General features: G+C 38.3%; 1 protein-coding gene across 12 annotated transcripts in view; it reads left to right on the top strand.

Annotated features, from left to right (window-relative positions):
* LOC105483204 (chimerin 1) overlaps positions 1–26,003 on the top strand; it is a 199,196-nt gene extending 173,193 nt beyond the window's left edge. For all 12 annotated transcript variants that reach the window (XM_071072969.1, XM_011743917.2, XM_071072970.1 and 9 more), the window contains 6 exons: positions 2,319–2,403; positions 13,169–13,342; positions 14,064–14,141; positions 16,541–16,678; positions 23,698–23,803; positions 25,193–26,003. In XM_071072969.1, coding sequence (XP_070929070.1) covers positions 2,319–2,403; positions 13,169–13,342; positions 14,064–14,141; positions 16,541–16,678; positions 23,698–23,803; positions 25,193–25,364 — 753 coding nt within the window. In that variant the 3' untranslated portion in view covers positions 25,365–26,003. The remainder of the gene's footprint in view (positions 1–2,318; positions 2,404–13,168; positions 13,343–14,063; positions 14,142–16,540; positions 16,679–23,697; positions 23,804–25,192) is intronic.
* Positions 26,004–26,476: the final 473 nt, after the last annotated feature.

Below are 26,476 nucleotides of genomic sequence, written 5' to 3'. Positions count from 1 at the left end.
AAGTTTGCTTTCTGAGATCAATGTGTGACCCTTTCATTGGAGAACATGGGTCTGCTCGGACAGTTAAACAGTTAAAATCCTCCCTTCAGCGTATCTAATACAAAGAAATATCCCAGGCTTTTTGAAACGCCACATTCACTGCTACTTTCCCGAAGGTGAGGAAAGGACTGCTTCTGTTACAACAGCTCAGTAGCCAGTGCTGTTTCCCAAATGCCTGTTTGTTTAATAACAAACAAAACACCATCTACTCTTTTTGCTCTCCCTGTGTAACTTTCAGACGCTTTCTCATGAGATAACTGATAGGCACAAAATAATTCCTGGGACTTCCTTCATACTTTCATTGCATCTTTAGTCACCTTACCAAGTAAATGATACTGATTATCCTGAGGTTTGGCAACCTATAAGTGAGTTTGCATCCCAAAGACTTTCTCTAAAAGTAGCTTCACAATTCTGTTGCTGTTTCATGATTATATAACTCTCTTTCTGAATCAGCACTGTCTACTTCACTCATTCCCATAAGAAGAAAGCACGATTGCATGCTTTATCCAGTTTTATCCACTTGGAAGAACACAGGGACATTACAGAGTATCTGGATGTTGATCTTGGGCTCTACTTCAGCAACTCCAGGAAATACTTTGAGTTTACAGGCTCTGAACATCGTGAACAATCCAGAGGCAACTGTGCCTGCATTCCTGACCCTCCTCCATAAAACACATAGAAGGGATTATGGCCTTCTTTTCAAAATCAACATAAAATTTTGTACTCAGACTCAGTTGGCAAGAACAAAGAGTCACAAGCACATACCTGCTTTGAGTGAACCCGTGGCTATCCATTGCAGCTTTATATGCATATTTGGGCCAATGTAGTATTTTGAATTCTGATATACTATATTTCATTGATTCTTATATGCACATTTTATTTTCCATTTTAATGTCTCTGAATTTGGGATTTATCTTACAACCAATGGCTTGTCATAATTTAATTGGTATGGTTTTTCTAAATGCAATACATAATGGTATGTCTTACATTTATGGTATTTTCACTTGAAGAAATAAGTTTCGTATCTTAAAAATCATTTACTTGGTTTCTAAGACTTAGTCAATACATTAATACAGCAGTTGTAAAAATGACAATCTTAGCTGTGAATTTTATTATGTACAGTAGTGGTTTGGCAGATATTTATGTTAGAATCAAATTGTAATTTACTGATAATATTAAAATTTTTTTTCATTTTTTAATGTTTAGAGTTTGGATTCATTGCTTCTGCAAAATATTCTACCAATATTTTTTCATCGGAGTTAACGTAGAATGCCTTCTCTTTCCCGTATTTAAAAGAGATAGGTATCTTAACATTTGAATCCTTTCTTCTTTGGGGATTCCTTTCTTTTTCAAGGAAAAGAAATACAGTAGAAAGAACCTTTGTGAGCTGGAATGGTTAGCGAGTAATTACTTAAACAATGTTTCTGATAAACTGTAGCTCTGCAGTTTCTAAAATACATTTATTCTCTTTGCTAACATAATAAATATCAAAAGTTTTAAACAGAAATTGGGCCTTTAATGATTCTGATGTGACCCATCAATAATTATCTCCTTTAATATCTGTGATCCTACTCATGGTCACAGAAGGTAAATTATCTGAAAAGCTCCTGACAGGACCCAAGACATACTCTATATGGCTGCTGATGCCTTTTCATGTCATAGTACTGTAGAAATAGCATAGTACATAGAAATGCCAGTATTTGTATAGATTAGGGTGCTTGCACCTGAGGGGACATTGGAAAACTCCACTATATAGTTTTCAAAAGTAAGTTACAGAATATTGGTCTGATTTATCATTCCTAAAACAAAGAAGAAATCAAGCTCTGAGAAAAATGTTAACTGCTTGTCAGTTTCACTCAACCAAGATTCTTCTAAATGCAGCCATGTTGCCCCTTCATTACTAACTGTGGGCTGGGTGCGGTGACTCACGCCTGTAATCCCAGCACTTTGGGAGGCCAAGGCAGGCAGATGCTTGAGCTCAGAAGCTCAAGACTAGCCTGGGCAACATGGTGAAACCCCGTCTCTACAAAAAATATCTGGGTGTGGTCGTGTGTGCCTGTAATCCCAGCTACTCGGGAGGCTGAGGTGGGAGGATCACTTGAGGGAAGCCGCAGTGAGCTGATACACCACTGCAGCCCAGCCTGGGCAACGGTGAGACCCCATGTCTCTCTCTCTCATGTATATATACAATATGTGGCTTGTGTAGTAGTGCTTTGATATGAAACAGTCTTCTCATCCATGTGTTTCCCTGTCCTGAATTTGCCCCTTTTTTTTTTCAGGTCCATACATTCAGAGGGCCACACTGGTGTGAATACTGTGCCAACTTTATGTGGGGTCTCATTGCTCAGGGAGTGAAATGTGCAGGTAAGAGCTCTTGTCTCTGGATTGAGTCAGCTGTGAAGTTATAAGAGGTAAGATAGAAGGAGACTTGTTGTTATACATATCCAGTAGGCTGGATCCTGGTTTGGTATTATGCACATGCAGTAGGCCAGATTTTCAGGCAGCCACTTTGGAAATTTGATATTTTATCTGCTCTTAACCTTCTGGCTCTTGATGGACAGCACACTAGGGATCTGGCATTAGTCCACTGAAAAGAGAAAAGTCAGCTTGTTCAAAAAGTCTGATAAAAGGAGATAAAAGTAAAGCAGTTATATTTAATACTTGCCTTTGATGTTGCAGTAACTAAATTTATAAAAATGATTTTTTTAAAGCAATGTACAGGGACCTATGATTGTTGCCTTGGAAACTGAATTTTAAAGATAACTTGTTAAGCTGGATTGTCCTTACTAAATTTTTGTGAAATCAGATTGAAGCTTTAAAAATCTGTGAATTCATCTTCAAAGATGGTTACCAAATTCTGAAAAACCACTTAGTCACTAATATTTTGTGTGACATTTTGAAATCAAATACATCCAATACTTTTTGTAAAATATGACCATGAATATTTAGATATAAATTTAGAAACCATGAGATTTACACATACAGAAATAACCAACACAAGGATGTATTGAGATACTTTGTGAAATAAAGTACTTGTTTATATACGTGAAATCCATTTGTATAGAGCAACTATACTGAATACTGGCCATTTATCCAAACTACTCTAAATTCTGACATAGGCTTAAAAATAATCATGTAAATTTTAAATGTCTAGTATTTGGTCATAAAAGTTTCCTTCTGCTATTTAATTTGTAAAACTAAAAAATGTCTTCTTATGTGTCTTTTAGCATGAAGCTTTACACTAAAAAATATACTAAGTATTTCAAAATGGTAACTATAGTAACTGTCAGATTTATCACTATAAACATCAATTCTTTTGTGGCATGATTTTTAAATGGAATATTTTTGTTGTCCATTATGTGCAGGAATTTCTGGGTTCTTATTTCTAAATTGCATTTCCTTTGAATAGTAAGGTATATGTGTTGCATGAAAATGTTCCAAGTCACTCTTCTTTCAGTTATTATTCCCTTAGTATCACTAAAATGTTATAAGTTTCCAGGCATATATCACCATTCAAGGACCTTCCTGCCACAGGGAGTGGGATAAGAATCCTACATGTGTGGACTTGGAGCTGTGCAGAGGTGTTCGTCAGGGAGTGCCTCAGCTCAGAGTCGAAGCTCAGAGTGTATGAGGAAAGCCTTGCTGTGGCTGGTGGTTATCCAGAGTTGGGATGAGGAACCATCATGAAGAAGGCTATGGTTGTGCCTTTGCTCTGGAGGGAAACAGTAGAATGGAAAGTGTTGGTAAAGTGGAGGTATTGAGGCAGTCTGCATTGCAGTTTCACAAAGGCATATGGAATACTCTTTCCAAAGCACAAATTACCTACTGGAGAACAATGACCTTAATGAGCCTAGTTTGCCTTTATGAGACTGTCTTGACCAGCTGATACTCTGCAACAGTTTTTTAAATGTTTTATGGCTGTCACAAAAGCTTTTCTTTCATGAGTAAGGGTGTATATCATTTCCATTTTGAAAAAGTGAAGGCCATCTACATAAGAATTCTTAGCTATTAATACAGAACAGGTACAGCACCTATGAATAATCTTTGGGAATATGCTACAACCCCAATCATGTTGGAAAGAAATGTTTTGGAACATTTATCATGACAATAATATGGGGGAAAGGAGAAAAAAATCATCCCCATCTCCCCAGCCACCCACATTAATAGCCTCTACCTCTTATTGTGTGTGAGTAAAGGTCAGGAATTGAAAGAAAAGCCTTGAGATTTTTCATTTTATGTTATATCTTGTCCTTAAAAGCATTATATTCAGTGTGATTTGAACCATATTAATGTGTAATACAAGCATGAATCAACTCATTTTGAAAACACAGAGGGTTGGGATTTGAATTCGTTCTGTTTTCTATGACAACTAATTATATTTGGATTGATAGTGGGATTCTTAGGTCTAAAGTGGCTTTGAGGCTCATCTGGCCTTTGACTATCTAAATCCAAATGCAAAGAATTGAGAATTTAAAGAGAGAGTGTACACTAGCTGTGATCAGCTGAAAAATAGGTCCCCAGAGATGTCCACTTCTAATTCCCACAACAACATTCCTTGTTCCTTTCATGGCACGAAGAATGTTGCAGATGTCATTTAAATTAAGGATATTGAGATGGGGAGTTTTGGGTTGCTATGACAAAATACCACAGAGTGGGTAATTTATAAGTAATAGAAATTTATTTCTCATATTTCTGGAGGCCAGGAAGTCCAAGATCAAGCTGCCAGCAGGTTCAGTGTCTGGTGAGGGTACAAGTTATGCTTCCAAGATGGTGCCTAGAAAACTGTGTCGTCCAGAGGGGAGGTGCCTAGAATGCAGTGTCCTCAGGAGGTGGCAGAAGAGTATAAAAGGGGCCAACTCCCTCTGTCAAGCCCCTTTATAAGAGCATCTAATCCCATTCGCAGGGGAGGCGCCCTCATAACCGAATCATCTCTTAAAGGTCCCATCTCTTAGTACTGTCACATTGGCAACACCTGAATTTTTGAGGTGACACTCTCAAACCACAGCAGGGAGAATACCCTGGATTGTCAAGGGAGGTCTAGTATAATCACAATCATAAAGATCCTTATAAAAGGGAGGTGAGCCGGGCGCGGTGGCTCAAGCCTGTAATCCCAGCACTTTGGGAGGCCGAGACGGGCAGATCACGAGGTCAGGAGTTCGAGACCATCCTGGCTAACACGGTGAAACCCCGTCTCTACTAAAAAATACAAAAAACTAGCCAGGCGAGGTGGCGGGCGCCTGTAGTCCCGGCTACTCGGGAGGCTGAGGCAGGAGAATGGCGTAAAAACCCAGGAGGCAGAGCTTGCAGTGAGCTGAGATCCGGCCACTGCACTCCAGCCTGGGCGACACAGCGAGACTCCGTCTCAAAAAAAAAAAAAAAAAAAAGGGAGCGAGAGGTTGATAAAGATGATATAAGGACAGAAGCAGAGGTCAAAGGGAAGAGAAGATGCTATGCTGCCGGCTTTGAAGACAGGAAGGAGTCACAAGCCAAGGAATGCAGGTGGTCTCTGGAAACCGGAAAAGGCAAGGAAAGAAATGGATTCTCCCCTAAGCCTCCAGAAGAAATGCAGACCTGCTAACACCTTGATTTTAGCCCAGTGAAAGTGATTTTGAACTTCTGACCTCCAGAATTGTAATATATGCTTGATGTTTCAAGCCAGGAGTTTGTGGTATTAATAATTTGTTACAGCAGCAATTGTAAACTAATGCACTAACCACTAAACACTAAAGGTATTCTTTCCAAAGAAAAATGGCAGGCTGTCAGAAAAGAAATGTGTATATCTGCCTTTGATTCCTGAGACAGCTTGGTTTGTTCTGCCTTCTTTTTTCAAAATCCACCAAGGCAAAAGAGAGTTTGTCAGGAATGTTTAAAGGAGGGTTTGCCAAAAGCAGCAATTTTGTAGCCCTCACCACAGCCCTTTTTTAAACATCATGTAAAGGTATTGGGTAATGTTCCAACCACCAGGCTGGCAAAGTTGCTGTAGGAGTCAGACTAAATCCAGCTAATACCAGGCAAGCTGTCCCTTCAGGACTGAAAACGCTGGCTTGCTGCTAAGCACACCACAGTGATAAGGACAACTGAGGGAGCAGCAGGGACAATCCTGAGAATGCTAATCATTACATTACATGGGCTATTCAAAACCACGCAGTGCAAGGTGACATCGCAGGCATTACACAGTCTGACCCACTGAAGTCACCCTTCCTGTAGCCTCCTCTGAAGTGAAGAAAGTGATGTTGCAAGGGCATAGCTAACTGCAGATTGGAAACGGTGCTCCTCCGGCTAGAATATTTATGACCCGAGTAGCTAGCCTTTAAAAATCAAGTTCAAAGGATGGTCGTTGTTCATTTAGAATAATTCCTTTGAATAGTTTTTTTTTAATTTATGAAAGGAAAGCTTATAGGTTATTATGTAATCATTGAGACTGTCAAACATTTGTCTTTAAAAAAAGATTATTCCAGCAGCGTTCCTGAATTGTTTTCATCTTAGCCTTACCAGAATATTCTAAGAAATTAAGAAAGATAATTATTTCAAATCAGACATGTCAGTTTAATGTGGGTTGTTTATGAAAGTGACTTCCTATTTTCAGTGTATCATTATCTTTGCTGCCTCCAAAGGGAAATGGCAGGAGTTTTCCTAATAGTAAAGTGTAAGTATTTATTACTTCAGGTATACAAGCCCTTTTAGGTTGAAGAAAATAAGTGGAAGTAATGTTTTTTATTTTAACTACGGTTTTGATTGATTGTACCTAAAGAGTTACGTTTGTCCTTGTAAGCCAGTGAGAAATTGGTAAGACTTGCTTAAGTTTCGTGGAGTCCCTTTTAATTGGAAACAATATTTTCATCAATATCCCAAAGAATAAAGCATTCTGCTTAATTTTGCTTATGAAAATAATTCTGATGCATATTAAAATACAAACGATTCCACTTTCCTGGGGGAAAAAAAACAGATACGTTTCAAAACAAATTTTTGCCATTATTTAAAATATGAACATTCAGAGAGAATGATTATAATTTCAAATCTTAACGTAATTATATTATCCTTTAATCCTGTCAATAGAATGTAAATATCAGCTATTCCTTTCAAAAAATTGATTTCTGTGCTCTCTAGATATAAAACCTGTGTTTTAGCAAAATCAAGCCCCAGAAGATTTGAAAGTAACCTAAAGTTGGTAGTCTAAGTAATAGAAATATTTTTAAGAAAGTATAGAATAAAATGTGACTTGAATTTTTTATTCCTCCTTTCATATGTTTATTCTATGCTTATTAACTTGAGAAATTGGAAGAGAGAAATGTGGTTTAATAGTAACATAAAAATAACCTACCAAACCAAGAGATTCAACAAATGAAATCATTTATGGACCTTTGATTACTATTATTATTTGTAGTATAGAGCTTCCCTGAGAGAAATGGAACTATATAAGAGTTATGTGACTTTAATAAATAAGTATGAAAACCAAATAAAGCCTTAATGGCAAGCTGAAATCTTGATATACTGTTAGTCCCTGAAGCAGTAGTTTTCAGAGCAAGCTCAGGGCTAGTGAATTGCACTGTGAATGTAAGTGTATAAAAAGCAGATTTTAATGACTTTGCCGTCTTTGGCAAAGACTTCATATCCAGTCCACCAAAAATTTAGCCTTTGAGATATATTGTTAAAATTGAGCATAACATACTAATATTTTCACATAGTTTTATCTTATTTAAATAAAAGAGAGAACATCAGTTTAAAAAACATTTCCCTCCTCTTAAATACCTAAATCTGAGCTCACTCATCACTTTATCCAGTCTTCACTGAGTCACAAATAAACTTAGGAACCTGCTGATGTTTAAAATGGGAGATGAATGCTGGACATGGTAACTCACACCTATAATCCCAGAACTTTGGGAGGCCAAGGCAGGTGGACTATCTGAGGTTAGGAGTTCAATACCAGCCTGGCTGATATGGTGAAACCCTATCTCTACTAAAAATACAAAAAATTAGCTGGGCATAGTGGCGCGTGCCTGTAGTCCCAGCTACTCAGGAGGCTGAGGCATGAGTATTACTTGAACCGGGAGGCAGAGGTTGCAGTGAGCCAAGATCGCGCCATTGACTCCAGCCTGGGTGACAGAGTGAGACCCTGTTTAAAAAAAAAAAAAAAATTGGGGGATGACTCCAAACATTCAAAGGAAAAAAGTCAATACCAAACCATTAGTGCCATTCAGATGTTTTATGTATATGCATCACAATTTTACTTTTTTGCTTTCTACTGGATTTTTATACATAGGGAAAGAATATAACAAAACAAGTTTTATCACTGCATTTTAAAAACCCTACCAGATCAATTATATATATAGATATCTATAAGGGGACATTTGGGTAAAATATAGCAGGGTTTTTTAAACTCAAATCTATACAATGAATAATGAGTACAATATACATTTTTGAATAAGAGGTTGAAAATAGCAAATTCATCTTCAATAATGGAAAATATAACCACGAGTACATGATATACTGTATGGTATACGTGGGGAAAAGTGGTGTGTATGACCCAGTGGGAAGAGGACAGGCTGGGAATCAGCAATCTAACATTTCAAAGTCAGTTCTAGCACTTTCTGGCTGAGTAACCTGAACAAGTCAGTTAGCCTCTCTCAACCTCATTGTCTTCAGCTTGAAATGAACATATTGGGATAGCTTTTTACCAAGAGCCCTTTCTGACTCAATCTGTGACCTGTGTGTATTACACTTAAAGTATGAAGTATATCAACACTATTATTAGATTTTGAAGCTTGTTGAATTTCATGCTTCTAAAACATTGTTATAAGAGTTCTTCCAGTTCTGGACAAGGTGGATAAATATGCTTTTATTACTCCCGATAATTATAACAAAAAGCACTGGACAAAACATATACATCAACTATCAGAAGACTGTAAAAGTTGAAAGGCAGACTAAGCACCTCAGGATTCCACAGCCTAGCAGTGAGTTCCTTGGTGGCTAATTTTGTCTGTTTTAACCTCCAATGCATCCCAGCCTGGTCACCAGAGAAGCCCACGAACCATAAATGCCAACTGGCAGAGATTAAAAATAATCCCCAAAAAAGGCTGTTCTTTCTACCTAACGCAGTGGGAAAAGGGCAGCCCAGCAACACAGAAACCTTTCAGCCATACCTTCCATTCTCTAGGTAAACAGAGACCCTTCTGCTACACCTTGTCAGTGGATGCTGCAGCAGCAGAATCTGTAGGTACAACCTAGTTTTCCACCACTGTCTTGCAATAGCAGTGGTGCACTCTACTGCAAACCTGTGAGTGGAACCCTAGCTTCCTTCCATTCCTGCCTTGCAGAAACTGGTATCCCTCCTTTGCTGAGCTTGAGAGTGGGATCCTGACTTTCTTCCCCACCCTATAGTAGAAGCAGCACCCTCTCAGCCCAAGTCTATGGGGAGAGCTGTATCTTCATCCCTAACCTGCAGTAATGAGGCAGCTGAGAGTGGTGAGAACTCTATCATCTATGCCCACCGTGCAGTTACATGTAAAATAGTACTATTCCCCAACCAAGTTTGTGGGCACAGCTTTGACTTCAACCCTACCTGCAGTACTCTCCCTCCCACCCAGTGCCACAGAGAATGTGGAGCAGAGTCCTGCCATTTGAGTAATAGACAAGTGGGGCAGAAACAATAGCACTGCAGTAGTATTAAAAAAAACTTTGTAAACTAGGTTGACATTTGGATCACGGGCTACACAAGGGCATTCTAAATCCAAACAGATTGACTACAGGCTACAATTTTAAAGATTTAGTAGGAACGAGAGTCAAATAATACTCAAAATATCAAGGATACAGTTCAGAATTACTCATCAAAAGTTACTCTGGAAATAACAAGGAAAATCTTAAATAAAAAAGGACAATTGACAGACACCAATAACTACAATATCTGTGTCATCTTGATGTTGCTATCAGACAAGAAAAGCAGCTGTCATAAAAAATGCCCCAACAAGCAATTATGAACACTCTTGAAACAAATGAAAAAAAAAGGAAATATCAGAAAAGAGATAGATATTAGGAAGAACCAAATAGAAATTTTAGAACTGAAAAATATAATAACTAAAAGGAACTCACTGGATTATGGGCTCAGTAGCAGAACAGACATGACAGAGTGAAGATGAACTTGAAGTGAAGATCAATAGAAATTATCCAAGTCAAACAACAAAGAGAAAATATGTAGTTTTTATTTATTTATTTATTTATTTTTAAGAGAGGGTCTCGCTCTGTCATCCAGACGGGGGTGCAGTGGTGTGATCATAGCTCACTGCAGCCTTGACCACCTGGGCTCAAGCAATCCTCCTACCTCAAAGCCCGCTGAGTAGCTGGAACTACAGGCACACACCACCACAATCACCAATTTTTAAAAATTTTTGTAGAGACAGGGTCTCACTATGTTGCCTAGGCTTGTCTCAAACTCCTGGCCTTAAGCAGTTCTCCCACTTCAGCCTTTCAGAGTGCTGGAATTACAGGTGTGAGTCACCATGCTTGGCTTAGAAAATAGATTTTAAAAAGTGAACTGAGCCTCAGAGACCAGTGGGACCATAACAAAACTTTTAAGCATTTGTATTGTTGGAATCCCAAAAGAAGATAAAGAATGAGAGGCTGAAAAAATATTTGAAAAAATTAATAGCTGAAAACTCCCCAAATATGGCAAAAGCAGTCAAGAGAGAAATGATGCATTACTTACTTGGGGATCCTTTTATTGAAATGAAATACATTAAGAACAGTGTAGATATGGAAGCATCTGTATCCCCAGTTATCCAGTTCCTTTTCAGGACCTGGCCTTCACATCTGACAAATATGAAATTTTTAGCCTTGAGTTCAACTTAGCTTCTAACCTTAAGCTGATTGACAACCTTGAGGTACTACATAGAAAAAGCCTCTCAAAGTGTTATTTCATTTTTCTAAACAACAACATAGTTATGGTAAACACAGTTTACTGCAGGTATGCATTTTACATATATTAACATTGAAGCCTCACATGAACTCTAATAAATACTATTATTGTTCCCATTTTACATAACTGAGGTACAGAAAATTTGAGCAACTCACTCAAAATCACATAGCTAATAAATTCTAGACTGAAGTCTAAGTTATAAAAGTTACCCAAAACATTAAAATATTCAGGAGACAGGAGATCTTTTAAGTGGACAGTTGGTTTGCCTTATGATTGAATCAGATCTCTTATGTATTCTCTAATACAGAGATAAAGAAGAATTTGGGACTTGGTTCTGAAGTCATTTGGACATTAATGATATGGAATAGTGTTGGGTCATTTGTTCAGATAGTGCAGATTGAGCTGTTTGTTCTGGAAGCCATTCTGTATTCACAAGCTGACATTCCTTAGGGGTGATAACTTTTGGCACCATTAGCACTGGTGATGCCATCTTCCACACATATGCAGAGACCCAGCTTCACTTGACACCTAGCCTTTCTTTGTACCTGGAGGTGTTCAGTTCATATGAATTCTTTCCCTAGAGTTGCCACAGGCCTTAAGTTCTTACTTCAAGTTGTCAGTGTCTACACATTTAATGAAACAATGATATTGTTTGTAAGTTTTGGCTAATTTTCCTTGTCTCTGTTAACTGTTACCGCTATATATAACTAGATCACAGCTAATAACTTTTACCAAAAGTCATGATAATGATCACCAGCATTTGTCTAGCATTTTATAACATTCAAAGCACCTGAATGCATTGGCTCATTAATTCTCATAACAATTTTGTGAGGTGAATATTAGGATCCCTTTTCTGCCAGAAACAGCAAGCAAAACTGAATGGCATTGTACGATTTTCAAATTGACTTCCTTAAGACCTGGCTATAAATCATATATTCGCCACTTGGACTGGATTTACAAGAGGTCAACATCGAGTTTTTATGAACTTAAAAACAAATAGGTTATGTTCTTTTAAAACATAAAAATGACATTTATTTTAGTTGAATTATTTAGGTATGGTTTCTCACTCTGCAGTCTAATTTAACAAAATATTTGTATTCCTCTCTACCCCATCTAAAATGTCTTTGTGCTTTTCTTGTTGAAAAATAAAGTGTCTCACAATATTAACTAGAAAATGTTTGGTTTCTGGCATCTTAGGAGTTATAACTAAGTAAAATTACAAAGCAAAAGAGTAACTTCAGTAGAGGCAGTATGTGTCTAGGTGTTAAAATTGTAGACTGACTCTAGGGGCTTCCAGATAGCTGAACATGCGGTGGTTCCTAGAGGGTGATGCACCCAGGGAGGGCTGGAACCACCACGTTCCTTTCCCCATTCCTCATTCTGTACATCTTTTCAGCTATATCCTTTGTAATTAAACAGTAAACATTTTTAAAATGTGGACTCTAGAATCATCCATAGGCTTGAGTTCTGCTGCACTGTGTACTAAATGCATGGCCTTGGGTAAATTACTTATTACTTGTGTGCTTGGTTTTCTCAGGTATAATATGAGGGAAAAAAGTACCTGTTTCATAGAGCTTTGTGAGTTTAAGTGAAATAATAAATGTAAAGCACTTAGAATAGTGCCTGGCACTAGTAAGCCCTCAATAAATGTTAGCTGGTAATAGTATAGCAATAAATAATAGTTACAGCTATTTCCAGCTACTAGAGGAATTTATATGTTAGTTATCATATATATAGAGAGGATTACGGATAGATATAAACTTGAGCAGCACCATTTTAAGAGGGCCCTGGATACTCCTACTTTTGGAGGTCCAATTCCACTTTATATCACATATACTTAGAATACAATTATACCCCACATTAAATAAACTTTTTATGTAACTTTAAAGAAATGGGTTAATTTTTTATTGGCTATTTGACATATTTTGTGGACTTTGAATTAAACACTTACTAATTTTGATTTTTCATTGTATTCTCCTGAGATCATATAGCAATTAAATGATGAAGCATGAGCAAGAATTCTGGTCTCCTGGCTTATAACCAAATCGTTCCAAGAAAAAAGATGAGAATATTGTTTTCCCACCCAGAAGGAACTGCTGGAGTCTAGTCCACTTTAAAACCTAATTCAAGCTGGAGTGCCTTTTGCTCAAATTAACACTCCAGAATGCTCAAAACTCTGAAAATAATATTGAATGTTTCCTTTCTTTATTCTTTTCTTAGATTGTGGTTTGAATGTTCATAAGCAGTGTTCCAAGATGGTCCCAAATGACTGTAAACCAGACTTGAAGCATGTCAAAAAGGTGTACAGCTGTGACCTTACAACGCTCGTGAAAGCACACACCACTAAGCGGCCAATGGTAGTAGACATGTGCATCAGAGAGATTGAGTCTAGAGGTGAGGCATTTGCAGTGTGGGTTGCAGTGGTCTCCTTTCACTACCAGTACCAGTCCTGATGCCTTTTGGGTACCTCATTGCACAATACGGTTGTCTTCTGTAATTTGGAGGGGAATGGTTTCATATGTCAAATGATCTCAAAGACTGAAATGAATTAATTTAACAAGTAATTAAATAGCTTGATTTCAAGGTACATTTAACCAAGTATAGCAAATATGCTTATATAAACATATATTTATAGATGATGCTTCCAGTCTGCAAAAGTTGACAGGTAAAGACAAATTCATTTTTCAGTTTTTATATTTTTCTTTGGTTCAAGAAGCAAAAGTGTAAATGCTCTACTGAAACTATCTAAAGCCAAAAACAGAGCTGCATCCTAATTATTCTTTCCCACTTGGGAAAAACAGGCCTATATTTTATCTTAGTCTGCTGTTATGTAAAAGAATTTATGATGTAATGGGGTGATGAATTATTTCCCTTAAGACTTAATATATTTGACTTAATTAGACCAAATGATGAGCCAGATGATATTCAGGTGACAATAGGTAAGAGTTAAAGAACTGTGTGTGAAATCATTTTATTTTGGGAGAAGAGTGTGAAAAGATTTCTAAACATGTATATTTTATTTCTTCTGACACATTACCTCCCAGCTTAAAGTGTGAAAAGTTAAAATCTGAAGAAAAGACATAATTCAGAGAAACTAACTAGTTTTATTTGTCAGGTCTTAATTCTGAAGGACTATACCGAGTATCAGGATTTAGTGACCTAATTGAAGATGTCAAGATGGCTTTCGACAGAGGTATGTTTTTCACAATGTTCCATAACTTAAGACAATAATACTCTTTGCCAGATTTTTTATGAGGTATTTTTTGCATTATTTTTTCTAAATCATCGATGATTATTATACCAAATTTTAAAACTTAGCTTATAATTTTTTCTTTTTTGTGAGTTGTAATTATTAAACAGTCAAATTTCAGAATGCAAAAGAAGTATAAAATAAAACTATGTTACCAATATTTGAGTATCCAAGGCTGGTCCATGTTCACCAAAATAGAGAGCAATTACATTCGCTAAAAACCATAGAATAAAGAGTAGGATCTATACCATTACAGATCTCAGGCTTCTCAGGCTTGAGTTAACCCACCTCACCCTGCCTGTCATCCATGCCCCCCTGGCATCTTCATCACCATCTTCGATGAGCTGAGACCCAAGCCCGGACTCGTGTGTTGGGGCCAGAAAGCTGAAAGCAGCTTTAGTGGCCTTCCGTGGGGCTCCCATCCGCCACTGTAGGAGAAGGGGCCTAGTCAAAGAAAAGCTCAGTGGAGCTTAATTTTCTTAGCTAACATTTAAATTAAGATTTGCTTCCATGGTTCTCCAATTTGTCTTTGCTTTAAGGACTAGAACAAGGTGGTTCCAAAGAAGACCTGTAGCCTTGAATACAGGAAGTAAAGGAGTAAGAGTTAGTGATCTTTTAAAGAACCACTTTCCTTTGCAAGTACGTATTCCAGTTCTATCACAGAAACCTCTCCCTTTCACAGACCTCCTGTAAGCAACAGAGGCAGAAAGCAAAAATAATTAAATATTCATTACCAACCTGAGGGAAACAAGGCCAGCCCAAGTACTTGATTAAGAGCAAAGAAAGGGAGGTGAAGTAATGGTGTATTCACTCCGAATAAGCATCAGGAAGAGCAGTCCTGAATCCCTGACAGGTTGAACGGGAAGAAGCATCTCTTTACTCTGGAAGCTCTACAGCTGAGCATGTCCATTCCCAGCCTCTGGCTACGAGTCTCAAAACTAAATTCACACTGACAAAGAAATTGAATGTTCCTATGGACCCCAGAGAACAAAGAAATGGCACAGTTTCCTCTATTGAAAATATAAGACAACCATTATGTGACCTGAAAACACCAGTGACAGATTTTAAAATTCATGGAGAGCTCACCTTGGCTCCCTGTAGCCACACTGCTGGGGGCCAGTCTTTGGCCTCCCAAGGCCAGATCTTGCAGATGAGTGTACCAGCACTCATCTGCAAGATCTGTAGGAATGATGCAAAGGATTTTAACAAGAGTTACAGGAAGCCAGTGACTCAGATCATTAAAATCAGTTCTGTATATAAATACTGCCCAATTCCATGCATGTTCAAAGGAATAGGATATCAAATAAACAGAGCAAAATAATTTGGAATAATTAAGGATGATCACTTCTGAGAGACATAAACCTCAAGTAATGAGATCCAAGAAAGAAGACAATATCCTTAGGATGCTGGAATGAACTCATTTAAGAGCCAAGGTAAAAAGGCAAGTTTGGGAAAATCTTCCCCAGCTTAGTCACTGAATGGAAAGCTGACTACTCTGACATCAGCAGCTGCCATTATACCTCTGCTACATTTTGTCCTTTGGTGGAATCACAGATACTTATGTGTACAGTGAGAGATCCATGGTCAAAGCAAATAAAATCTCATGAGCTTTACCCCAGAAGAGCCCCAGTCTGGTGGTGGCAAGAGCAGAAAGTAAAGAAACAATCAGGAAACAGATATTATAGACTGTGCTGATATGGTATAGCCCTACTTAGAATGTAGTACGTAGATATCAGATTCCAGGATTTGTTTGCATTATTTCAAAACAGAAAATAAGTAAATAGATAATACAGGTGGAAGAATGTATTTGTGTATTTGTGTATACTTACTAAAAAGCAGGTTTTAAAAGAACCAGTTTAATAACAACATACATAGGAAGCCCCGGCATGTTACTCTTTTAGGCTCCTAGCTTGTCTAAATCTATTTTCCATTGATTCGTTAACTCAAAAATATTAAGCAGCTACTATATGCCAGGCACCATGTTCTTTACTTTAGATATGATGGTTAACCATGTCTTGGTCCTTGCACTCATGGAGGGCTCACTTTAAATAATAATCACACAGTAGCTATTGATTTTATTTTAATAAGGGCTATAAAGGAAAATATTAATAACTGGGGAGCTTAACCTGTCTGGTAGGGCAGGTGAGGCATGCTGGAGATCAGAAGAGGCTCTTTCACAGAAAATTAATCATTAATATGTGACATGTAGCACACTAAACTTTATGTTAAAAACTGAAGCATTGCTAATCTTTAAAATCTGATTTATATACAGATATGTCTTTCATTAAAACAGTGCTGTGAATCCAGATATTTATTTTTGTTTCTTTCAACATCCTTAAAAGATGGTGAGAAGGCAGATATTTCTGTGAACATGTATGAAGATATCAACATTATCACTGGTGCACTTAAACTGTACTTCAGGGATTTGCCAATTCCACTCATTACATATGATGCCTACCCTAAGTTTATAGAATCTGCCAGTAAGTATGAATGCATGTATTTCAAATAACCTGACAACCTCCTCTTGGTAATCACTCTTCCTGGTTTTCTGGTTAACTTGAATGCATTTTTGAAATATTTCCCCTTTGCCTCTCTCTATGGTTAATATACTCACAAGAATTTTGCATTGTTCTGTAACATAGATTATTTTATAACTTAATACCATGAGAAGCTTCTTTGTAATGTGCTAAACCTCATTTTCCAAAATAAGGCTTATACCAGTGCTCTTTAGACGTAGGCCAATGCTTTTGTAAAATAAAATAAAAATGAATAACTGGAAAAGTAAAATTAAAACCAGGCCGGTGGTGGCTAATGCCTGTAATCCCAGCACTTTGGGAGTCCGAGGCAGGCAGATCACCTGAAGTCAGGAGTTCAAGACCAGCCTGGCCAACATGGTGAAACCCCATCTCTACTAAAAATACAAAAAATTAGCTAGGTGTGGTGGTGCATGCCTGTAATCCCAGCTACGCAGGAGGTGGAGGCAGGAGAATTGCTTGAACCTGGGGCGGAGGTTGTGGTGAGCCGAGATTGCACCACTGCACTCCAGACTGGGCAACAAGAGCAAAACTCTGTCTCAATAAATAAAAACAAACAAAAACCCAACTATCTTTTATTAAATTCAGCAAGCATAAGATTTGTCAGATTGCTATATGTTTCTAAATTCTTATTCTCAGTTTCTGTACTCATATAAGTTAATGCAGACTATTAACAGCAAACTGGCACTGGCACTGGCCCACAGATCATACTTTGAAAAGCACTATTTTATATCAAGAAGTTTTTTTAAATTCTAGTTGAAATGAAAATGAGAAAAAGCAAAGGTTTATTTGTCAAAGTTTATGCTGTAAAAATCGTACCTGTAATTCACACTTCATTTTTTAAAGAAGGGAGTTCTTAATGGTTTTAAGTATTAGCATTACCAGTTTTTTTGGAAAAGATAGGCTATTTCTGTCACTTTGCTTTTCTCTCTTTAAAACCATATGTTGTCTTCATCTTTAAATGATAACATCACTTCCTTAGTAACACTAATTTGCTTTTTGACTTGGGAATTTCATGAAGTACAGTCTTTCTTTGTTCTAAATTTTAGTTTCCCTTTCAGGGCTTTTATGGAGGATTTTTGTGGTTAGTTCCATGGAGCCCTGATTTCTTGTGGGTCAGCTCAAGCTCCCATGTAGAGAACAGCCATGAGAATTACACTGAATTCTTTCAAAGCATTAGGTTAGAAAGCATGACAAATTCTAGGTCTCTTATGGACTCAGGGCTGATCATGAAAATTTGTATGAGGGATCTCACACATCCTTGTCTCATGGGGCAGACATTTCCTCTCCAGACGGGTAAGTCTCTTTGCCACTCATCTAGAAAGCAACACACACACACACACACACAGAGCCTGTGAAAAGCTGTGCGGTCCACGGTGTGCTGTGATCCCCAGGACTCTGATCCCACTGAAAGTGGGTGAGTTCCCACTCTGTTGTTGCTTGGAAGTAAAACTGAAGCTTGGCTGTATGCCTAACTCCAGGGCACACGATCAGCAGAGGACAAAGCAGTGATGCAAACCCAGGTTCTGAACTCCACATACCGCCATATCTAGGAAGAAGTAAAAGCCAAGCTTCCTCTTGGATTTTGAGGCCTTTGCCCCCACAATTCCAAATGACCTCTCCTTTCCTCACACCCACCTTAGCTGCTGAAAAAAATCTCTTTTTATTGTCCTTCCAAATCATTTGTCATCACTGTGGAGTTTGTTTCTGAAACAGCCTTCCCGTCCAAAATTAGCACCCCTTATCTCACCTCTCAGAGAACTCTGGAAACCACATCATAAGAAAGAAACTTTTGGAAATCAAGGTAGAAATTTCTCCTTATAATTTCAGCTATTTGGATGTCTTATGTGACACCAAAAACCCTGGCATAATATTGATATATAATATAAATGTTTGTTGTACATGTTTGATAGCAATATCTTGTTTGTGGAACATTGTGTCCTTGTACACTCTCTTCTGGCAGTAGAGTAAGTTTCTTTCTTTAGATGTGCAGATACAGCCATTCTCTTAAAAGGCAGATAAGAAAGATGAGAGAAATTAACATTTATAGAGCATAGACGAGGTGCCATAGACGAGCGCTTTACATCCATGATGTAATTTTAGAAAGGAGGAGATGTGATGGAGTATCAGTAAATTGTGTAAGGTCACATTGCTCACTAGGGGAGGTGGCACTGGCATTCACACACATTTCCAAGGTCAGAGCCCTTGCTTAACCCACTCTGTCACACTGCCTGGCTCACTTGATAGAACAGGGAATGAGACTTACACAAGGGAAGGAAGGAAGGAAAGAACCCCTTTCAAATGAGAGACAGGGTTAAATGATCCTTCCTAATGCAGATATAGTCTCCAAAATTTTTTTCTCTCTCAGCTCCTAAAAATGTCTCTGGCGTTTATTAGCATCCTTTGCCAACAACAACAAAAAAAACAGAATTTACATTAAACTTTTCTTCTACAAAAGCTGTTTGAGCTCTGCTTTTGCTGCCTTCTTGGAGGAACCTGCAACTTTAAAGCTGGAAGGGAGTGACCGCAGGAAATGAAAAAAGGAAAGCAAGGGTGGAGAAGGCCAGATCATCCCATGCTACAGCTGGAAGTTCTTCCAAAGCCCCTGGAAACTCCATGATAAACCCACCTGAAATCTGGGTTCACTAACCCCCCCGTTCTTCATTCCCTCTCCCCATCAGTTAAGACATTGCTGCCCTAGCATAAAAAGACAGGTGCTTCTCACAGAGCCTCCAGTAACCCAGCATTATGGATGCTTCCTGGTCACGATGGAAACAGCACTACCAAAGTTGCGCTCATGGTAATGAGGGGAGAAATCTTCCTCTGGCCAAGGATTCTGAGAGCTCTGTTCCCAGAGCATCTTAGAAAAGCTACTTGTCTCAGTGTGTAACCTTGAGTGAGTCAGATCAACTCAAATAAAACCCAGGGTTCTTGGTCCCAAGCAACTTAAAATTTCTGGAAGAGAAGCCTGGGAAGGAGAACTTGTTAGTGTTTCCTCAGCCCTGCCACTGAGCCACCCCTTTTGCTAAGTTTTAATCTTCTTGTATTCAAGTTTCTCTATGTAAAATTAACTAGACATACTGTAGAAGAGCTTTTAATTAGATCTTTATGGGCTTAGAGTCTTTATTTCCTTCTCCGACAGTGTTCACATTTTCCAGATCCTTCCAGGCTGTCCTCTAATGCCATCTGCTCTTCCCTGGACCTCTCAGCTGCAGACCGTCTTTTTCCTCTGATTCCCATCACCTCTAATTGGATATCTTTACTGCCTCCTTCCTTCATGCTGGAAGGTTATAATTACGTTTTGTCTTCCTACTTCACAGGAATCCCTTTTAAAGGGAGGAGTTCTCGCTCATGTTCCTTTTCCCACAGTACCTGTGATAGTCCCTTACTTACATAATAGGTGTAATAAATATTTGTTGAATAAGTCAACTTATTTTATGTTGAGAACTGTAGGATGTTAGAGTTTGAACATATTCTAAGGGGTCATGCAGCTAGACTCTCTTCTATAAAACATTCTTTTTGAAATATTTAGTTCCTGCAAGCTCACTCACTGCTTCCAGAGGCAGCCAGTTCACTGGTGGACAGATGTAACAGTCATGAAGCCCTTCTGTGTACAACAGAAATCTGCCTATTTTTATTTAATAACTCCCTCCCATTAGCAGTGTTCTTGGCCTCACCCTTTTCCATGTGTATTTTGTATATTTGACAATTGATGGTCATTCATCTCTGAATACATTCCGTTTTGTCTATTTCTCTCTTAAATTATGCTTCTTACGGCTAAAGAGTTGTGTTCTCTAAAAAATGGTAATGGGTAATACTTTAGTAAGTGGAAGAAAAGGAGAAATGAGTTCCAGGGAAGAATGTCTGCCAATTTGATCTCAGTATATTCAGTGCATTTTGTCATTTGTTTCCAAATGTATATCTCCAGCCTGGAGATGTAAATGTCCTCTCCCTGAACACCAGATTAATCCACAGTCAGCATGTTCATTTGAATGCCTGACAAACATCTCAAATGGAACTTTTCTCCACCAAACCTCCTCCACCCAGTGGAGTCTTTCCGATCTCAGTTAAGAGGCCTCGTCCTCGCAGCTGCCAAAGCCAAAAACTCGGATCATTCATGATTCTTCTGTTTCTCATACATCCTTCGTCAGGAATCCAATGAACTCCACCTTCAAAATATACCCAGAATCCAACAAATTCTTATCACCTTCACTGATACCCGCTGGTCCAAGCTACTGTCATTCTTCACCTGGATGTTTTTAATAATTACTGGAATGGTCTTTCTGCTTTTATTCTTTGCCTTCCAGTCTGTTTTCCATTGGCCAGCCAGAGTACAGATAACTGAAAAATACATGTCAGATCATGACCTTTCTTTGTTGCTAACCTTCCCATTTATCTTAGTAAATGCTAAATCCTTAAAATAGCCTGCATTGCTTGACATGATCAAGTGCCCTGTTGCCCTTCTGACCATACCTGCTAATATCCCCCTCTTCACTCAACTGGCAGCCACAATTGGCTCCCCGCTTTTCCTCAGACATTATAGGCATCCTCTCCCCTCAGGATCGCTGCATGGCTGCTCCTCCACCAGCGCTCTTTCTCCAGATCTCCACATGGCTCATTACCATTGAGGTCTATCCTGACCACACCACTTAAAATTGCAACGCCCCAATACTTCCGATGCTTTTATCCTGCTGTATTTCCCATCGCACTTGCCTCATTCCAATCGTGTAACTATAATATGTCATATTCATGGTTTATTGTCAGTCACCCTCAGTAGCAAGTAAACTCGCCATGCGCAGATTTTTTTTTTGCTCGCCCGGTAACACTGTCTCACAGTTCTCCCTACAGAGATTAACTGTGGAAATTAAAAGGAAACGGTTATTCTTTAATTTCCAGATTTGTGTAGTTTCAAATTAATTTAATTTATCTTATAGTAAAAACTAGAGCTGGGTGCAGTGGTTTATACCTGTAATCCCAGCACTTTGAGAGGCTGAGATCACTTGAGCCCAGGAGTTTGAGACCAACCTGGGCAACATAGTGAGACCTCGTCTCCAAAAAAAAAAAAGAGTAACATTTAGCTGGACATGGTGGTGGCAACACCTACAGTCCCAGCTACTTGGAAGGCTGAGGCAGGAGGATCACTTGAGCCCAGGAAGTCAAGGCTGCAGTGAACCATCATCATGCCACTGCACTGCAGCTGGGGTGACAGAGCTGTCTCAATAAACAAACAAAAACCCTAACTAGTGATTGCTATAGTAAGTGGAGTATTCTTTTATTCTAGAAATTCGATGATTACATTTCAGTATCTGAGCTGGCACCACTGTTATAAATTGGCACTTTAAAGGCCCCGAAGTTCAGAGACCATACATCATTTATCATGGCAAAAAGCAAATCCATTCTTCATTCAAAGAAATGAGCCAGGAACTATGAGGAAATTTTGGGTAGAGATTGTAAAATGGTCAAAGTTTGTTTGAATTAAAAAGCTTCAGTCATTGTTCAGTTTCTGAAATTTATCACATCTGCTTTACCAATGCTAGGAAATTTTCACATTCATCTTACACCAATTTTTACCTGACTTCAATTCATTACCATTGAGTTGGTTTGTTTTATAAGTTGGAAACACTAGGATTTTTGGTCTTGTGTCTTGGATGTTGCATTCTGGTCAGATGTAGTCTTCATAGCATTTCAAGGCCGCCATCCTGATTAGGACTCAGCAGCATGTAGTCTCATTGAAATTACCTTGAAACCCAATTTTTTTTCCCCCACCAGATGGAGTCTTGCTGTGTCACCCAGTCTTAGAGTGCAGTGGCACAATCTCAGCTCACTGCAACCTCTGCCTCCCAGGTTCAAGTAATTCTCCTGCCTCAGCCTCCCGAGTAGCTGGGATTACAGGCACCCGCCACCACACCTGTCTAATTTTTAGTAGAGATGGGGTTTCACCATGTTGGCCAGGCTGATCTCGAACTCCTGACCTCATGATCCACCCGCCTCAGCCTCCCGAAGTGCTGGGATTACAGGCGTGAGCCACCGCACCCGGCCTAACCCAACTTTTAAAAGCACCCCATCCTTTGACATTTGAGTAGAAGCAGGAATGTACTGTGGTGCTCTTTTTTTGAGATTACAGAATTCCAAATACGTTGTTTTCAGTTATATAGATGACTAATGAATTGAATGCAGTCTGACCTCAAAGGAATGTGCTGGGGTTTTGTTCATTTGGAACTAAAACATTCAAATGTAGATGGTTCCCTTCAAAATTTACACCTTTGGAAGAGTCACATTTATTTCAGGGCTCCCGCCATCAGGCAAAACACTTGGAAGTGCCTTCAAAGTCTGCCGTGCATTCTTCTGAATGTCTGAGTCATAGAAAATTTTGCATTTTGAAGGTAGATTTGATTTTTCTATACAAAGTAATTTAAAATTAAACATAATGAATAAAGCAAGTAAATGTTGGATGGTACATGTTTTGGTTTAAAAAGAAAAAAGTATGAATATCAATAAGACTTTCCTGGGGTCAGAGTGGGTAATGGAGTGACATGGTTAGTATACCATTGCTGAAAATGGATATTTTAAGCAGTGTACCATCCCGTAAGTATTATTCTAAGGTTACTTCATTTGCATGTATAAGTTTTTATCTGTGTCGACATGTCTGAATTTTTTGTAGTTACATCCTGTATTCAATGTCCAATTTCTGAAGTTGTCAGACTCCAAGACACTCAAGTGACAAAATTAGATTTTCCCTCCATCCCCAAAAGTCCAAGTAAATAGTGTTGCCACATTGAAACTAAGAGCCTTTGGAAATCTGGACTTGAACCTTAAAAATAATTTCCAAAGCTGTTGGACAAGGAATTATAAGAAAGCATTTCTTACCAGTTTCAGAGGATTATCACAAGAATAGAATTCAGTGAACCATTTGTATCAATTTTGTGTTAATGCTTTTCTTCTTGGTATTCAACTTGCCATTTTAGAAATTATGGATCCTGATGAGCAATTGGAAACCCTTCATGAAGCACTGAAACTACTGCCACCTGCTCACTGCGAAACCCTCCGGTACCTCATGGCACATCTAAAGAGGCAAGTTACAGACTTTGAGTCTTATACTTGTATTGCATCCAAATTTTAAGGACAAAATGAAATGAAGGGTGAAAGAAAGGACAAATGATCTATTGAATGAATAAATGCATAGCTATATTGTCTTTTGCGAAATTGTACTAGTTGAGAAGGAATGCTAAAAATATTTTACACTACAATGCTGAGTACAGACTTGATTGTTATGAATGGATTTGCAGTTTCAGTATATGTTTGCAGATATGCTAGAAATACCAATATTCTGCCAAGGACGTGCACTAATTTTTGTGGAGAGAGTTGTGGCTGCAGAGACCTTTGCATAATAAAGCAAGAAGAAAGCAACTTAGAACTTGCAAGGCAGCTCACTTTTCCTGTCTTATTGCTCCAAAGAAAGCACTTCAAACTTGGTGATGGGATTTTTTGATTATTGAATTAATGTTGCCAATACTGCAAACTGATGTAAAAAGTGGTGCAGTAAAGAAGTAAGGGATAAAGGGAGGAAAGAAAAAGTATTTCAGTTAGTTGTGGTTTGATGTTTTCAGGCGATTGATAGTCATGCAGTTTACTCCCTTACTCGGTCACCCTTGGTCTCTATCAGTTGAAGCAAAGGTTTCCAGATTATATGACCAAGTTCTGGTAGTTTTAGGTTTTCAAAATTTAAAACCAATCAGAAACAAAAATACATTTGTGGCCAAAGGCATGAGTTATACAAAAATGATATTTTAGTCACTCATGAATGTTTAAATTTTTCCTCTCATTTAAAACCTTTGTTTAATGTGCTTACAACTTCACTTATAAATTCAGGTTTGCTTCCTATTGGGATGTAATTAAGTGTTCCACGCTAAAACAAAGGACTAACTCTCAAATGATATTCTCTGTGCTACTGCGCAGTGGTAAAAAGCATATAAACACATACCCTCCCTGACGATGCTGCCTACCCATAGCCATTGCTTATTACTGTCGCTGCTGTTCTCTCCCTAGACACTTATTCAACTGTCTACTTGTAAAACTACTCTATAGCAAAGACAGCCAGAGTGAAGGGAGAGTGGGTGGATTAAATCAAGGTGACCCAGTTCCTTCTCAGCTATTTGCAAATGTAGGTTTAGAACTATAGGCTGTGGGCTGTGGGCTGTGGCAGGAGGATCCATAGATAGAACTGAATCCATACAGTCCAGCACATTAACACAGGCTTGAGCCTCAGTGATCACCACAAGTTTAAATTATCTCTTAACATCGTTTACTTTAGGGAAAGTCAGTACTTTGATATTAGAGAAATAACCTGTTGATAAGTAGATGCAAACTTTTATTGTGAATCTTGTTGTTTTAGTGTTCAAGCACAATGAAGAACATATGGCTTACACAAAGTCATTTATTCCTGATACTTGCATTTTTCAGAGTGACCCTCCACGAAAAGGAGAATCTTATGAATGCAGAGAACCTTGGAATCGTCTTTGGACCCACCCTTATGAGATCTCCAGAACTAGATGCCATGGCTGCATTGAATGATATACGATATCAGAGACTGGTGGTGGAGCTGCTTATCAAAAACGAAGACATTTTATTTTAAATTTTTAATTTGAGGGGAAAAGAAATGTTTTACAGATGAAGGAATGTTTTATAGTAATTTAATTTGCTCCTGTAGCTGCATTATTTCTTGATTAGAGGTTTGGGCATATAACCAGATTAAAGTGAAGGAACTTTCTGTTGTTTTTGTAGCACCGCTCAGCTGTCTTGTAAAACAGTGAACACACGCTTTCCGGTTCTAGTAATCCTGGGTGTTTATCACGTTCAGAGAAACTCAAGCTATTGCATGATTAGCCCCCTATCTGGCAAGGAAACCCCATACAGAAGAAACAACAAACCTGCGCCTGCACCGCCTCTGCGTCCTGGGTAGTCTGTGCTTGTAATCCAGCATGTTTCACAGAGTAAGCCTGTTGTGACTTTGCTTTTGGGGTCTATGTCATTGGTTTCTGATGCTTGTACAAACATGCACACACAAATGGATAAAACAGCACCTCTGGCTGTTGCATTACCATAGGCCATATCACATGCCTACATTTTGCAAATGATTTCTGGTTTCTCTTAGTTCTTCTCTAACATAGTACTTTCTTTCCAGCAAAAGCAAAAGGTGTTTTCAGATTTGTTACTTTAATAAGTTATCCATACCAATAAAAAGTGTACAACACAGCATTTTCTGTTAAATTATTATTGGTTTTCAGTTGTAATTTTGTATTTTTTCTGGCATGCATTTATTTATTAAATTGGCCTTTAGAAATCAAAAATATTGATAGCTTACTTTTTTCTGGAAGAATATTCGGGAAAATGTGTTTGGCCATTTATTAAATACCGAGTACTTCTTCTGACCTCTTTTGTTTACTGTTAAAAGTGATAAGCTCCTAAAATAATCATTTAAAACTGCTTACAGTTAGAACAATCATTAATTATATTTATTTTTCTTCTTGTATTACTCTGGCAGAAATCTAGAAAATATTTTCTTCACACTTTTTAACGAGGGGTTGGGCAGGAGTTCCTTCCAGAGCTCTCAGAAGAAGAAAGAGGCTAACTAAAAAGAGTGACTTCTTCTAAACATTTGATTTGTCAAAAATGTACGACATCAACATGCATTGAGCTGACAAGGCTGCCTGAGAGATAAGCCCCAGAGGGCAGCCTGGTGGCCAG

This window comes from Macaca nemestrina, chromosome 11, assembly GCF_043159975.1.
Source record: "Macaca nemestrina isolate mMacNem1 chromosome 11, mMacNem.hap1, whole genome shotgun sequence".
Taxonomy (NCBI): Eukaryota; Metazoa; Chordata; class Mammalia; order Primates; family Cercopithecidae; genus Macaca; species Macaca nemestrina.
This window is presented reverse-complemented; position numbering and strand designations above follow the sequence as displayed.